Here is a 16053-nt window from a genome sequence, read left to right as displayed (position 1 = left end):
TAAATAAACAAATTACAATTGATAGAATCAGAGATGTACTAAGTAGGTTAACAAAAATTATGGTAGGGTATGGAATCCAGGTGGCTATTCTGCAGCTGTAATTGATTGTGTTCATAAAATTCACATGTATTGTAATCACATGTTAACAGCCAGCAGCATAGGTTCATCATCATATGCTATTAAAATCATAATTTTGCTGTTTGAAACCTAGTCTAAAACAGCAGTCTCACATTGCTTCAGGAGTCTTCATCACAAATACAAAGGATTCACTCCATAATATCAGGTCTCTAGCCAACAAATCCTTTCTAGTAAATGAGCTTATGAGATCATACAAACTAGATTTAATCTGTTTACTGAAATGTAGTTAGCAGAGGACCATAGTACTCAGTTATGAGTACATGTCAAACTGGTCAGGAGAGGGAATGAATGCTTAATTCAAGTTTTGCATTTCAAGGCAAAGAGATTGGTCACTTGGTAACTTTCTTTTCAATGCCTCTTTAATAGTGAAAGGTATTCCTAGAATCCTATTTGTAATAATTTATAGACGTCCAAAATACTGTGCAGTTTATTAATGACATGAAAACTTTCATTTATTTCCACTGATTATGATTGATTCACCATGACGTGATTTTAATATCCAGGCCTTTCTCATTTTAAGACTGAACTAAGTAGTCTAGTTATTTTGTCAGAATTAGCAGTATTGAATCTGATAGGGTAGTAGAAACAGGTGGAATCCCCTAGGGATGACTTCTTGGATCAATTGCTCAATCTATGCTTTCATTGGGCCAAATTATACAACACAACACAATTTCCCATCTCATTTATGCAGATGATACGGAGATATAGCCTACTTGGCTTTCTTACGAGATGACTACAGCCCACTAGACACACTGTGTTTATGTTTGGAGCACATAAATAACTGGATGGGACATTTACATTTTCAGCATGTGGCAGATGCTCTTATCCAAAGCAACATGCATATTTGTCAGTATGACAGTATATGTTCTCCCTCGATAAAACTCATGAATCTAGGGAATTATGGATCTAAAAACAAAAGGCCTAGTAAGAAATCTTGATGTTTTAATAGACTCAGATCTCACGTTTATTAGCCACACCAAATCAATCACCAAAACAGCTTTCCTTTATCTTATTGATACAGGTAGAACCAAAGGCCTAATGTCCCCAGTGAGACCTTGAGAAAATGGTGCTTGCTTTTATCTCCAGTGTCATGATTCCAGAAAGAACTACAGCTACCAACTCCAACTCCCAGAACACCCAAGCGAACGGTCACATAACATTGGCCTGTCAGAAAAACCTCCGCAGATCATCTTCACCTGAATTCTGAATATGTTCCCCTGTGGCTCATTTCCAATACCCTACAGTACTGTCATGCCCCCTATAGATGTATACACACACACACAGATATATATATATATATATATAAAAAATGTGTGTGTGTGTGTATATATGTGTGTGTGTGTGTGTGTGTGTGTATTCTTATATTCACTTGTATGGTTTTTGCAGCATTGCTCTTGAAACTGTACTATCCGCCTTATTAAACCCCACTAAACCCCACACTCAACAAGCAATTATTGAGCCTTTTCATTACATTAATCACGTACTATTTACTACCTCTCTCATAAGCAGCGTCCCCCGTTCATTTAGGAATTTTCCATCGATTATGTGTGCGACTAGCAAGATTCGGGCATGAGTGCGTCACAGCACGTTTAAACGACAAACAACCCACCGGAAGGGCGGAGTTTACGCCCGAAATAGACGCTGTGTATGAACAGATACTTGTGGCTGCTCGGGACCGAAATGCGTAATCCTTATTCTTTATGGTGGTAAATACAGCGCGCTGTGAAGCTGGAAGTAGTCTGTGTTGGATCGCCCATAAAATCTTTTGCTTTTAACCGGGTCGAAGCATGGAGCTTGATCGGCGACTGTTGCTCGCTCACTGCGTCGCCCACACCCTTTCCGTTATAGCCGGCCTCCTGGTCGTGGTGCCGATGGCGCTCAACGGCTCCGCGTTTAAAGGCAGGTGCGCGCTGTTCGGTCAAGGATTCTGGCGAACGGAGAATCTCAACGTGAGCGAGGGGGGTTCCAAGGAAGTCACGCACCTGGTGGTGCATCAGTGGGGGCCCCCCGCTGCATGCCAGTTTGCCACCTTTGTCGGGGTGTTCACCGTGTTGTACGGAGCCACTCAGAGCTGGCGGAGCTTGTTTTACCTCCACCGCCGTCATGATGAGTGAGTAGCTAATACCACGGTAATCGCATAGGTTATCATCATAATAACAATATCGCCAATAATCATAATCCGTATGTCTGGATTAGTCGTCTAAAGCTAAATAAATACTATAACAATAATAACTATAACATTACTACATGTTTCTAGAAGGTTAACAATAATAACTAACATTACTGGATTTTTCTATAAGGTTAACAATAATTAACATTACTGTATGTTTCTAGAAGGTTAACAATAATAACTGTAACATTACTTTATGTTTCTAGAAGGTTAACAATAATAACTAACATTACTGTATTTTTCTAGAAGGTTAACAATAATTAACATGACTGTATGTTTCTGGGAGGTTAACAATAATAACTATAACATTACTGTATGTTTCTAGAAGGTTAACAATAATAACTATAAGATTACCGTATGTTTCTAGAAGGTTAACAATGATAACTATAACATTACTGTATGTTTCTAGAAGGTTAACAATAATAATTAACATTACTGTATGTTTCTAGAAGGTTAACAATAACTGTAACATTATGTTTCTAGAAGGTTAACAATAATAACTGTAACATTATGTTTCTAGAAGGTTAACAATAATAACTAACTACTGTATTTTTCTAGAAGGTTAACATTAATAACTATAACATTACTGTATGTTTCTAGAAGGTTAACAATAATAACTATAACATTACTGTATGTTTCTAGAAGGTTCTAAATGTGTAAGGAGGGAGAGTATATTCATTTGTCCCCGTAATCTGACTTCCTCGGCAAGAGTTGCTAAACACTGTCGCTCTTTCTGCACCACAGCACGTTGTTCTCCGCCTTCCTCACGCTGCTCCTCAGCTTGTGCGTACTCTTCCTCGCGGGAGGCGCAAGCATGATTCTCACCCTCGGCCTCATGTCCTGGTGCGCCACTGTAACCAACCACAACACTCGACCGTACAGGTAAGCTCCTGCACTAGGTGCCGATATTGTGATAAGCGCTTCTCCAGCAGTGAGATATGGAGATTCATAGCGTGATTTGGCAGGGAAGGTTGCATCGTACAGCCTTGTTTTTTTAACCAGAAGGAATTATACAGCCTATGGCTATCAAGACATTTATGACCTTATGAATTATTTTGGGTTAAATACTTTTCTTCTATATTATATATGTAAGCCTGCAATGGCATATTGGATTAATTTGTAATTATATCGCAGTTACAGATTGTCAGACTTAAAAACTAATAGATAGCCATTTCACTTGACATGTGATCCTGACTTAAACCCAACATAACAGTGAAATACAAGAATGGCAAGTAAACTCACAACTTATTAAAGTGCTTACTGGATCACCTGCTGAGCTGTTCATTCATGAATCACTCCTCTCTTCAGCTGTGCTGAGTCACAGGCTGTGCCCCTCTACCTGGACCTGGAAACCTCCTCTTTCTACTCCGAGTTTACCTGTGCACAGGTACAGTATGGCATAAACCTGCCATTTCTCAGCATCGCTGTACACATTTTGTTCACTGCTGCTTGAACAGAGCATAATGCCATTCTAGGTTCTTCAGTAGGGTTGTGTCTTGCTTTTGTTTTTAGTTTAAAAAAAGGTTCTGACTACCATACATACGTTCTTGCTCGGTGTCCTTCTGCAGATCTCCCTGTGGTGTGTCACAGTGCTGTGGTTGACTCACTCCATCCTTTCCTTCCTGAGGCTCTACCACTCCCACAGTCAGCAGATCAGCGGGCCGTGTCTGCCCCGGGAGAAGGAGCTCCTGCTGGGCCAGGCTTACTTAGACTTCCCCCTGCCTTGCCCACATGCCTATCCTCCACAGACACCTGCGGTCTTCATTTAGGGCCCTGACTGGGTCAGTTCTACTCTTTGACAGTCATCCTGAACGTCGTATAATATTTGTGATTTGAGAAACCATAGATGAGCACAAAAGATCAGCCTCTATTTGGGGTTTCTTCTAGTATTCACCACAGTGTTTCTGTACAGCTTTGAACCCTAATTTGTCCTTGCATGTGTTTGAACAATGTAAAATATAGTGCAAATACTGGCAACCACTCAAAGAACCTTTATTTCAAGTAAGCTTCAATTTATTGTTTACACAGTATAACTCAAACTTGGTTCTTCATATTGTATGTTGTACTTTAAAACCTTTCTTGATGTTTTAAGTGTGTGTATGTGTGTGTGTGTGTGTGTATATATATACAGTCTGCACATGGAGGCATGTGAAACTTGCCATTTTTTACCTGGGTTTCACTGTAGTGTAAACGTGGCCACTGAATGAAGAAGGAGGCTTCTGAAGAAGAGTGAACATTGCAGATGTCTCACATTATGCAAATGTGCTGTCTTGACTGGACTGTTGTGTCACGTAAGCGAGAAGGAAGACGTGCGTGGCTCTGAGCTTGGACCCATGCTGCTTTCATGCCAACATGGTTTGTGCAGGGCTATACACGTTTCCCTTGCATGCTACTGTATGTGTAACTGTGCTGTGAGAAATCTACGCCCCTCTCCCCCAATCCCCTGGTGAAGGTTATTCCATGTGACGCCGTTTGTGTAGATGCAGCCGCAGGGGAACACGGGAACACGCCCTTGTGGAATTCTGCTTGCGGTGCTGCAGCATGTGCTTGCAGTTAAGAGAGTGATGTCAAGCAGGCAGGAGCAAAAAGGAATTTTTAGAAGGCCCGTGTCCCCCTGTCTGACCTCGGACCCCCTGGCCTGGCTAGCTGCGATGACACATAGATAGCTGAGTGAAAAACTGGAGGCACACGTTGAGGGGAAAGTTACCCTGTAAATTTAGGTGTTTTTGTAATGCTGGTTGTATTGTACGATTTAAAAATGGTACCTTTTTACCTCTTTAAGAAAATAAAGCATATATGAGGCCTTGCTCCATATCTGTGAAGAGGTTGAATAGTATTGTTTCATTTTTTCCTGACTTGTGGTGACATGAGGACAGATGTATAATACCCTGTATGTGACCTTGTAGCGAAACAGAACAAAAGAAACATGTTCAAAACAGCAGGGTTACAGCATATTTAGTGCCCAAGGCAATCAGTGTATTTATCAATATGCTACTATTAAATTACCTGATTAAATCTGTTGTTTCATAAGTGCACATAAATACAATGTTAGGATAATCCCACATCCACAAATCACAGTTCTCATAAATCTTTGACACAAACATTGCTATACAGTACTAGTAGAAACATTAATTTCTAAAATGTGCTTCTCTTTAAGTGTATGAGGTTTTAAAAAGCCAAAATGCTGAATAATGTACAGACATGAGCAGAAATATAAGGAGAATTGAATTAATAAGAGAGACTGAATTATGTAAAGTGAAGAAATTGCAGCATGAACTCTAACCAGTATGACTTCACATATATTTTTAAAGACCTGGGTGCACGAAGGGAACTTTCCTACAACAATCTTTTAGCTTATGTTTTGGGAGATATCGGCTCATGCTGGCAAACAAGACATCCCTCCAAGTTAAATATAAAATAAATAAACGACCAAATACTGACCCACTAATCAGGGTCTGCTCTGTTACATAGGCCATCAGAATGACATTTCTACCAGAATCTTGCAACTTATGATCTAGATAGATGATGCCATCAAGCTAAATTGGTGTTTGGCTCATATTGAGATTTTTTTCAGTTGTTGCAGGACACAAATCGCTCCATTCATCAGAGTACCCAGGTCTTCTGAGAGCACCAGTACAACACTTTTCAACTCCTCATTAAAATGAAATGCTAGTCAAGTTATATATCCAGAATATTACTATCGTGCGTTCCCACTTTAGGCCTACATGCTGTTATAAATTTAAGCAAAGGCCTTGTTCCCTTTTTGTTGCATTAGCACTGGCACAAATTACATACTTTCATTGGTCATTAATATCATAAATTCAGAAAGATGAATGGCTTGAGAGTTAAGCTGATGTAGTTCCCAGGATGTGAGTATTGCTCCGAGGCTACAGTGGCGTTCTTTCCGGAACCTACTGCACCTGCTCCACTTATGTGGCCTTCGCAGTCGCTAACGGTAGCTGCTTAAAGCGCTGCTCATTTTGCCTGCTGTTTCCCCTTCTCTCGTTTGCTTTCTGTTTCTCTTCCCCAGCACTTTTTATCACAGTCCCTTGTTATAGGTCAGCACCTTGCAGTCCGTTGCCATGGCAATCTCTGGCTCAAGGTGAGATGCCTCAATCTGCGAAGTGTAGAAAAGTGATTAGCAAGCAGCTTTCTGCCAAATATTTATTATTCATCTCCAGCTCTCTCACATGCTCTCTGTTTCACAGTCACACACTCCCACATCAAGATTGACGTCAAACGAGTTCAGCTGTGGAGAATATATCTTGCAGCATCACTGTTTCAATGTTTACTGGTACTTAAAATTATTTTTGCTCTCCAAGGTAACATGGAGTTGGATCTGTGCAGCGGTACCTCAGACATCTGTGGGAAGAGACTTATGGCCAGGGGCAGGGAGAGGCCGAACACAGCTAGACACACCAGACTGTGCATGGGTAGCATCAGTCTACGATTGGCTCGCAGCAGCGGAAGCCTGTGAGAAGAATAGGAACGTGCAAACACCAGTGGCACAGTGAACATGCTTTAGCCTTGCACGCTCCAGGACATGGCCCAGCTAAGACAACACACTATACGACAGACATGGATTTATTTGGTTAGAAGTAGTTGTACTACATAGCAAATGTATTGTCACAAACTACCTGCTTGTGGTCAATATAAAGTATCATTAATAATACTTAATAAAACTAGAACCAAACTTTTATTAATAAACAGAATTAAATGTGCAATGTGTAAATGCTTAATTAATGGACTATAGTAGTGTTTGTATAGTTACTGAAAAATCAAATCTCAAGACAATCTGTCTAAAGGAAATGGTTCAAATGTTTGTTAAACTTCATATTCACTTGTCCCCACTAACATGTAATTAATGTATTAATTTATTACTACATTAAATAAACATCTAAATATTTTTAGGCAGAGAAAACAAATCCATCAAGACAGAATGCTGCATACTTCTCTAGAAAGGCCATGATCACAGGAGGGAGGACAAAGATTGGCAGGGGTAGGACCACTCTGGTGAAAGCTGTCTCCATCAGTGCCTGCACAAAACAAAAATGATCACTGAGATTAATTTAACTGGTCTAATTCTGAAAGTTATTTTAAAATTATTCTTTGTAAGATCAAGTGAACAAGGCTTTTATAGACATGACACATTTCAGCCTAATCTGATCTCTTAAAATTATTTTTTTTCTTGATATTGCAACCATTTTAATAATAATAATAATAATAATAATAAATTATGCTAAAGATTTTACTAAACATTACAGATGCTGCCTCTAAAATCAAGTCTTATTCTCGTCTGCCAAACACTCTCATATACTAAAGCAATGACTTCAGATTACAGTTGCAACACCCCACAAAGAGAAGATTGAAGGCATGAGTAGAGAGTCACTGGGGATCATAGAATGTGGTTATGATCAGTGACTGACTGACTGACTCACATGCTTGGCTGCGATGCGCGAGGAGCCCACTACATTCCCATCTCTGTCCAGCACGTCGATCCCCTCCGAGAGCTCATTGTGTCTCATCAGGGCCACATTACAGATGTTGGCACTGGCTGCAAGGAAGACGAGATGGGTTCATTATTGGTTCATGTCAGTGACTTCCTGAATCAGGAAATACCTTAGAGCAATGACAAAAGTGCACATTTATCATAACAGCATCCTGCACGTTCATGTTAACCTAACAAAACCCCATAACTCACGCCTTTGCTTTTATGACTTCATTTAAATTTACAACTGAAGGATGGGAGCTAAAAGCAACACTGGCATGTGTAATAGTAAAATATTTAAAATAACAGTGTTTATCTTCTTCCCAATGTCCAAGAGAGTTGTCAATGGTTTTAGACAGCAATGATAAAAGCAAGATACAAGATACAAGATATGGTATGGCAACAATCATTCAGCAGGGGGCGCTCAACAGAACAGGGCTCCATCAGTAAAGGAAAGAGGAGGGTTCATTTTGCACTGAACCTTCAATGGCTCAGTACAGCACACACCCACTGCAGGGAAAGGGATGAATCTCTGTATGATGAGCCTGGTAGCTGGGTTAAATTTCCTGGATTTCTCAATGAGCACATTCAGACCCACCTAAAACACAACACAATCATGCACATGTGTCAAAACTGAGAATTACACAATTTCCAAACTCCAGTATAAGCAAATCTAAAAAAAACCCAAAAAACCCCCACCACACCATGTTCCTTCCCACTTGTAAGTCATTTTCTAAATAAGGTCTATCGGTGTGCCAAACATGAATCATACATCAAACAACAGTCTTTTTCAAGTCATGAAAAATCACAATAATGAAAGCACTAACCGCGATCGACACTGCACTCGTCACTGCTCCCAGGTAGCCTTGAATAAACCTGGAGGTTGCCGTTGGCTGGGGAGGGAAGCAGTATCATCAGGGCAACGTTCAGGAGAATCTGCAATCTACCCTACACACTTCTAAACACAGGCAATAAGACTGGCGTCCGGCCGAACCGGGCGCCTGTGTGCCGGAGCGCAGATGAGGCCCGGATGCCCTGCCTCAAGCAGTGACTAAAGCCCGTTCAAACGGAAGTGGCACAACGCAACACTTCAATGAGTCCATCTGCAATTACCCTTAAAACTCACTGAACTTTAACAACAACAACAACAACAACAACAACAAACCAGCATGAAATGAGCAAAGCCGCCATACCTTCGTGGCATTGCGGTTGGCGTAGTTCACACAAGCGTTGTGACTCTGGTTTAACCACTGCGGGACAGACATGGGACGGACATGGGAAGGACGTGTCAGAGCAGAGGCGGACAGAGCCAACGTGTGGGCTTTAAGAACAGAGGTTCAATTATTACACAGTGCTAATTCTCTAAAGCAGCTGAGGGACTATGCAGAAGAAAGGAGAGTCCTTTACCTGCCAGAACACAGTGGATGCCAGCGTCTGGTTCGGGAGGAGAAGGCCGACCACCTACATGACACGCATGGAGATGAATGATGTCAGCAATTAACATTCATCACCATGCTTACAACTTTGAGCAAGAAACAGGTTTCCTTAAACTTCTCAAGGACGTACATTGTTTTAGATGTGAGAGAATGCTGACCTTTAATTTTGAGAACACGCAGTATGCAGCATTATGTTTATAATAATATAAACAAAAAAAAATTAAAATAAAATAAAATATATTACAAGACATCTAAATAATTCATAGTCTGTTAGGACATGGCTTGCATTTAAATAGCGGCATCACAGCTCATAGCCTGTGCTGCCATAACGATCATAAACCAGCACAAGTGTTTCAGTAAAAGATTACAAACACTTACTATTGGCGTTCCAAATGGGACATAACCTGTCAAGAAAAAAACAGAACCCCAAGTATAACAGTAACACAAATGTCATCTCTGTGGTCTATAGCTTATTTGTACTTTCCAATGGTATCAACATAAAACCACTGTGCTGCAGATAAACTCATTAAATAACACTCATAATTACTGCTCCTGATGAGGTGCTTATGGAGTGTTATGCTTATATCACCTGCTCACAGTATCCACTTACAGTGTGAACAGACCCATGGATCCTTAAAAAGGTACAATAAGGACATTTAACAGCTAGACTACAAGGTGCCATGCAAAAGTATTCAGCCACATTAATTAGATTTGCCTTGATTACACACAACACTTTGATATTTGGTGCTGTCATTCTATTTTAATGGACTGACTCAAAATTGATCAATTTAAAGTATTGTATGATTTATATAAGAAACATTTCTGTGGCAATAACTGAAAAATATTGCTTATATAAGTATTTAACCACTGTACAAACTATAAGAAAATACTGATGAAAGATGTTGCCCCAATGACGATGTAGATGGGTTACAACCGGCCTCTACCTGAGATTCATTAAAAAAAAAAAGTGATCGTCATACATAATTTTAATTAAAATATCATTTGTCAGTCTGTGAATCTGAAGGAAAGGTGTGAAAATTAAGACCAAACAACATTCTTAGGACATCAGAATTCAAGTTATAGACAGACACAAGATAGGCGCAATTATGAGCAAATGGAAGCGGCATCACACCACCTGAGCACTGTGTAGACCAGTGTGTCCCCTAGAACCATCGAGAGCTCTGCATACAACTGGTTTACATGGGAACATGGCTAGAAAGACATTACTAAAGAAAAACACAACAAAGCGCATGTGAAGAATCACCGTGACCCGACTAAAATGAGGGAGAAAGTTTTGTGGTCAGCTGAAACAAAAAGATTTTGAACATTATGTATTAAGTTTGAACCCAAATTTAAGTTTGAGTTGTATTATTTAATAGACTTATTTCACTATTAAAGAATTCCTTCGATAATGTGAAATAATGAGACGATTAAATAATGTCAACAATGGCTGAATGTCCGTATGTGCCTAAAAAGCGATTTGCTGCTATAGAAAGAATCAAGAAAACGGTATGGGATGACTCAATTTGTTATTGCTTATTGAAAGACAGACATAAAGCGGGGTAAGCTTTTTATTTCACTATTAAAGAATTCCTTTAATGATCCCTACTCATACACCAGGATACAACTCAAACTTAAATGAACAGGCACGAGTCTGGTTCTGTGGGAAGAGTCACACACATGCACAGGATTGGTCAGACTCAGGTCTGGTTGGTCGGGTAGAAAAAAGGCGACAAAATTTGAACTCAGAAGGGAAAGTAGCCATGGGGTGGAGGGGGTATGGTGGGACCATACCTCATTCGTGGGGCATGGTTGGGTTTAGGGGGTTCTATGGTGGGGCCTTACATCTTTCTTGATAGAAGGGAAAGGTAGCCATGGAGGGGAGGGTTAGGGAGGAGGTGTGACTTCCTGAAAGAATCATCCAATGGGAGAGGAGTATGTGTATGAGAGAGAGAGAGAGAGAGAGAGAGAGAGAGAGAGAGAGAGAGAGAGAGAGAGAGACCCGAGACCCGAGACCCATACACATGTTTGAGCATCAGTATGTGACCAGGCAGCGGAGCAGAGCGGACATTAAAGACTGGGCATTATGTATTCATATGGGACTCAGAACTTTTATTTATATTAAACACTTGATTCTTTCTCAATTAAAGAATTTTTTAAAAAGTCAATAAAACAATTCAGAGAACCCTCATTGTGTTTTATTTTAAATTCTAATTTCATATAATGTAATATACTAAATATCTGGGGTTGGGGGTGATCAACAGCAGTCAAATCAATCAATCAAAAACAAGCAATAACTCATTTTGACTGAAGGTGTATACTATCTCTCTATAGATGGTGCAAAGTCCAGGGAGATAAGGCAGAACAACTTGCTTCAGTCTATTAACGAACTAAAGCCTGGTAGGAATTTCACTTTTGAGCAGAACAAAGATCCAAAACACAAAGGCAAAGTTACAGAGCAGTGGCTGAATAACAAAGGTTAATATTCTACAACGGTTAATATTCTTGAATCTCAATTCAAGCGAGAATCTGTGGCACTATTTGAAAATTGTGTTCCACACACGTCATCCAGGAAGAACTAATGAAATCACTTTCAAACTGGCCGCAAAGCTGGTAGAAACTTACATCAGCTGGCAAGCATTTTTCAGAATTTTTTTTTTTTTTTTAAGATTTAGTGACAAATAATGAATTTGAAATTGTACTTTAAGAACGTAGTGGTTAGCAAGAAAAATTCTGTCCTGTGCAATCTGTGTGCCATTTGTAATCCAGATTAATCTGATTACTTTTAAATGGGGTAGGTTTTTGCAAGGCACTGTAAATTACCCAGATAAAATTATTAAAACAATCAATGATTACAGTACAGATATAACAGTTTTAGGTGGCTGTCTCTAGGATGCGAGATCTAATTGAAAGTTTGATACATTAATCATCTTTACTTGGACATCATCCATGAGCACCCCACTCGAGATTGCCAGAAAGAAGCCAACACCCAATTAACTATTTACACCATATCTGCTACAACCAATCTGGCAACCACATCTCGATTAGATTGTAAGGGCTCCAGAACACTGTGGTGTCTATGTGCCAGAACGATGGCAGGGTGTTCCTAACAGTCTTGAACAATTCCACCCTGTAATCACAATACTTCCAAATCATTTCAATTATAACGTAAGTGCGGTCTGTCAGTGGAATTATAATTAATATATAGTTAACGAGCATAAGAATGGTTGGTTCTCCATTCATGCAGAACGGAGCTTTGTGGAGTAAAAAAACAAATGCCGCAATACCTGACATGCGAAAAGGCATGAAGATCTTTTGGCCAGTGTCAGGGTGGATAATTGCCTGCAGAAAGATAAAATGAGCCTCAACTAGTAAATATGCTGATGTAGACCCAGTCAACCTGGACAGTGAATGTACATGTTATGGTGACCATATGTTTCATCTCACCTGCTTCACCTTCTGAGCCTCCCAGAGCTGAAAAGCCACAAAGCACACATCATTGGTGCCTCACAGTTATTTCAGGGTAACAAAACCTCTGACAAAAATACAATGTGATCTTCAGTTCTACATAGGATGATGTGACATTTTGCAGGGTGCAAAATGTCTAGCAAATGTCCATCTGAATTCATAAAAGTTTAAAATCATACATCAGGATGCAAAGCTGTAGGTTTCAGCTCTATATTAAATATGATATTTGCATTAGATGTGAAATGTGTTCTCCTGCTTTACCTCCTGATCTGTTGTTCCAGGAGGGAGAGTTCCATGTTTAAAATGATCCAACAGTGCAACACATGCCTTTAAACGAGTCTGAAGGGATGAATCAGAAACGGCATATGTTCAAGCCCTAAGCCAACCCAGTCAGTCAATCTTTAAATGTTGATCAAGTAATCAACTTTAGTGATTTCTGTAAAAAAAAAAAAGAAAAAAAAAGAAGAGAAAAAAAAAGAAATTTCTGTCATGTCTGATAATTGAAAAATTTCTATAAATAATGTGTCCCAAAAATAATATGAAATTCGTCACAAAGAGTACTAATTTAGACCTTTAAGGGCAAACATCGTTCAGAGTGGCAGACATCACCAATTCAAATGTTTTTCAACATATGTAAGGAGTGCAGGTGTTTTGTACCTCAGATACAAAGAGAGTTCTGGGATCAATGATGTCAATAAAGTGTCTGAACCTGCCGAAGAAGGAACTCTGGGGAGAAACCAACATTTCATTAAAGATCCTGTCGGGAACAGCTGACTCGACACTGCCTTCCCTGCTTGGAACCCACTATGAATATAGAACAAGCATATATAGCTGTACTGTATAGCTGTACGATTTATGTTTGTGAATTTCACAGTTCTATGTTCCTGCTTCTCTGATGTCTGGTGTCTCAAACCCAGCATATGACTTAATATACTCTTTTGAGGAGAAAATGTTGTATGCCATTAAAATCATTCCACCTGAGCATCTAAGTGCAACAAACTCATGAGCACTGTCAGCTGGTCTGAGGTCACTTGAGAACCAATCTTGTTGCTGCTGACTGAGTAGACTTAGTCATGCAATGCATGCTTTTATGCAATGTAGGCTACGTTCCCCTATAACATTTTCAGAACCTCACAGTTTTTACATTCATGAATAAGAATGAAAGAAAAAAAAAAAAACCAAACAAAAAAAAAAACACCTTAAATAACTACTGAGGTCCAGATCTTGGTGCCCTCAGAGCTACTTACAGACCTGCTGAACACAACCATTTGGTCAACTCTACCACGTTCTGAATGAGGATAGTCTCAGCCTCAGCTTGGCGACCGTTGCTATCCACTTTCCCCCCTCCCTGGTTCATCTGGGTGACGAAGCCAGAGGCATCCTGAGTGCCAACTGTTTCAGAGGCCTGGTGGCAGGGCATGCCAAGAGTTTATTTGGCCCACAATGCAAGAAACAGGCAGTCAGTCAGTAGCATCTATGCCACTTAACTCTTAAGAAGCACTGAAGAAAAAAATAATACAAGAAAAAAATAAGACATGGGGGAAAAAACCCTTTAGAATTGTTGAACTTGCATGTTTTTGCTACCTTCTGGTATCTGGCAAGTGAAAAATTCTGCCAGCCTTATTGAGTTCCCCGTTATTGTTCACTCGGAGGCACAGGCTTTGAACCTGCTTATGCTTTTGGTACTGGTATGTGAGGAAGTCTGCAGTAGAAGGTGCTTGTTAATAATGCATGTACTTCTGCTCTCTGGAGGATTGTCCTCGCAGATCACAGATTTGCAGCAAGCTGGGTCCCTGCAAGAACAAAAACACACCCACTGTATCCTTCAGTTGCCCTCGATCCAGCCACAAACAGCAGCAACAAGAGCAGGAGTCTGATACTCACCCGAATACAACCTACCTTTGCCCTAAAAAGGTAGACATGTTAGGACTCCAGTATTTACTGACTTAAAACAGAGCACACTCTGATTTACTATTTTAAAACAGCACATCTGGTTTTATTGCATCTTGCACAACAGAGATACAGATATAAGAAATGTTGAGCATAACTTTTCTTATGCATGTTTTATAAACTCAAATGTGCACTCAGGAAATAAAATAACAATAAGAACAACCTACATATCGAGGTGACAATTTTATTGCCATGCTGATTAGTCAGCAAGCAGGGCCACGCCTACCGACAGCCAATAAAGAAGATAAATGTTTCAACTTCAGTCCAGCCCGATAAGAACACGGTGGTGCAACCCAGCTGAACGTTGCACCTTGCTCCGACTGCAGAAGACAACTGCACGAGCGCAAATAGAAAATGAACAGAGGCTGTTGCCTCCGTTACTCGCGCTACATTTCAAAAATAGAAACATACTCCAACCATCGGTCGATGGCAAATCAAAGAACACAATAGGGGGCAGTGTATGGACTAAATTATAAGGATCTGGTAACAAGTCTGAAATGGACACGCCCGGGTAGAGTTTTAATTCAATAGACCCCCAGTAATTAAGATGACCGTGGCGTTGCCATGGAGCTAGGATTTAAATAGATAGTCATTCATTTGACCGCTGAGTACCCTGATAATAGCCGTTTGAAAGAAATGGTTGGGCTAAAAACACGAGAAGACAAGCGATTATGTTGCGCTATTTAGAGTGTGACCCAGAGCTGTATCAAAAATGCCCTTTTGTTTTTGTATACATCCGTTTCAAACTTGTGCAAGAAAACTTAAGAGGCGGATGACCTAGATATGTGAATCGTTGATGGAAATAATCAACACCAAGTAAGTTAGCAAGTGGTCCAACTGAGTTTAGCAATATTTTGTTTTCATCTCTCTGCCGTCACTTAAACCAAATAAGTAAAGGGAAAACATCTACTATCGCACAGCGATATGCGAGACAACATTATTTTTGCCGTTTTATGCGCACATAAATGCAACTAAATATTAGTAGGACGCAAACGCTGTCGATGAAGTACAGCAGAATTTTCTGCCTCTAGCCATCTCTCTAAATCAGGCTACAGTAACGACTCTGGGAAAGGGGGACGCAACATTACATACTTGATAACACAACTTTGATTGAAATCGCGCAATTTAATGATAGACGCAGATCGATAAAGAATTGTTTATCGACGCCCACCAAAGCTGACAAAGGTGCGGTTTACTGGAAAATACCGGCAAACTCCGCACAAATGATTTACCTGGTCGTATCGCGGTCTTCCCAGCTGAAAAGCAGGACAAGAGGACTCCATCTCGACAGCGATGAAGTAACGTTTAATAAGCTAATGAGAACGCTCATGAGACGGAATTTTAAAGAGTGAACTCGAGTGCGAAACTAGTGAAGCAATGAGCCGCAAAGACGTATGGGAGAT

The 16053-nt window shown here is 40.1% G+C and overlaps 2 protein-coding genes across 10 annotated transcripts; one reads left to right on the top strand and one right to left on the bottom strand.

Moving 5' to 3' along the window:
* The first annotated feature begins 1750 nt into the window (after nt 1-1750).
* Nucleotides 1751-7032, top strand: zgc:153018 (Transmembrane protein 179-like). Of its 2 annotated transcripts, XM_081698977.1 has the most exons (5): nt 1751-2248; nt 3053-3190; nt 3617-3695; nt 3877-4089; nt 6631-7032. In XM_081698977.1, exons 1-4 carry the CDS (start codon nt 1926-1928, stop codon nt 4075-4077), a joined length of 741 nt encoding a protein of 246 aa, XP_081555103.1. In that variant the 5' UTR covers nt 1751-1925; the 3' UTR covers nt 4078-4089; nt 6631-7032. The 2 variants fall into 2 exon arrangements, with proteins under 2 accessions (XP_081555103.1, XP_026878518.2); XM_027022717.3 differs by lacking the exon at nt 6631-7032 and having other exon boundaries at nt 1752-2248; nt 3877-5130.
* Nucleotides 5125-16036, bottom strand: sfxn5b (sideroflexin 5b). 8 transcript variants are annotated; one of them, XM_027022715.3, is made up of 14 exons: nt 15883-16036; nt 13358-13426; nt 12962-13039; nt 12680-12706; nt 12520-12574; nt 9611-9636; nt 9204-9257; nt 8990-9046; nt 8624-8689; nt 8304-8394; nt 7747-7862; nt 7259-7344; nt 6662-6779; nt 5125-6425 (listed from the first exon to the last, which is right to left on the bottom strand). In XM_027022715.3, exons 1-14 carry the CDS (start codon nt 15931-15933, stop codon nt 6348-6350), a joined length of 972 nt encoding a protein of 323 aa, XP_026878516.1. In that variant the 5' UTR covers nt 15934-16036; the 3' UTR covers nt 5125-6347. The 8 variants fall into 8 exon arrangements, with proteins under 8 accessions (XP_026878516.1, XP_081555096.1, XP_081555098.1 ...); XM_081698970.1 differs by having other exon boundaries at nt 13358-14493; nt 15883-16028; XM_081698972.1 differs by adding an exon at nt 14285-14493 and having other exon boundaries at nt 8990-9117; nt 9611-12574; nt 12962-13136; nt 15883-16028.
* Between the last annotated feature and the right edge of the window lie 17 nt (nt 16037-16053).

The sequence above is a fragment of the Electrophorus electricus genome, chromosome 16 (genome assembly GCF_041902795.1).
Source record: "Electrophorus electricus isolate QZ-2024a chromosome 16, ASM4190279v1, whole genome shotgun sequence".
In the NCBI taxonomy this organism is placed as follows: domain Eukaryota; kingdom Metazoa; phylum Chordata; class Actinopteri; order Gymnotiformes; family Gymnotidae; genus Electrophorus; species Electrophorus electricus.
The sequence above is the reverse complement of the archived record's forward strand: the minus strand, read 5'-3'. Positions and strand labels throughout refer to the sequence as shown.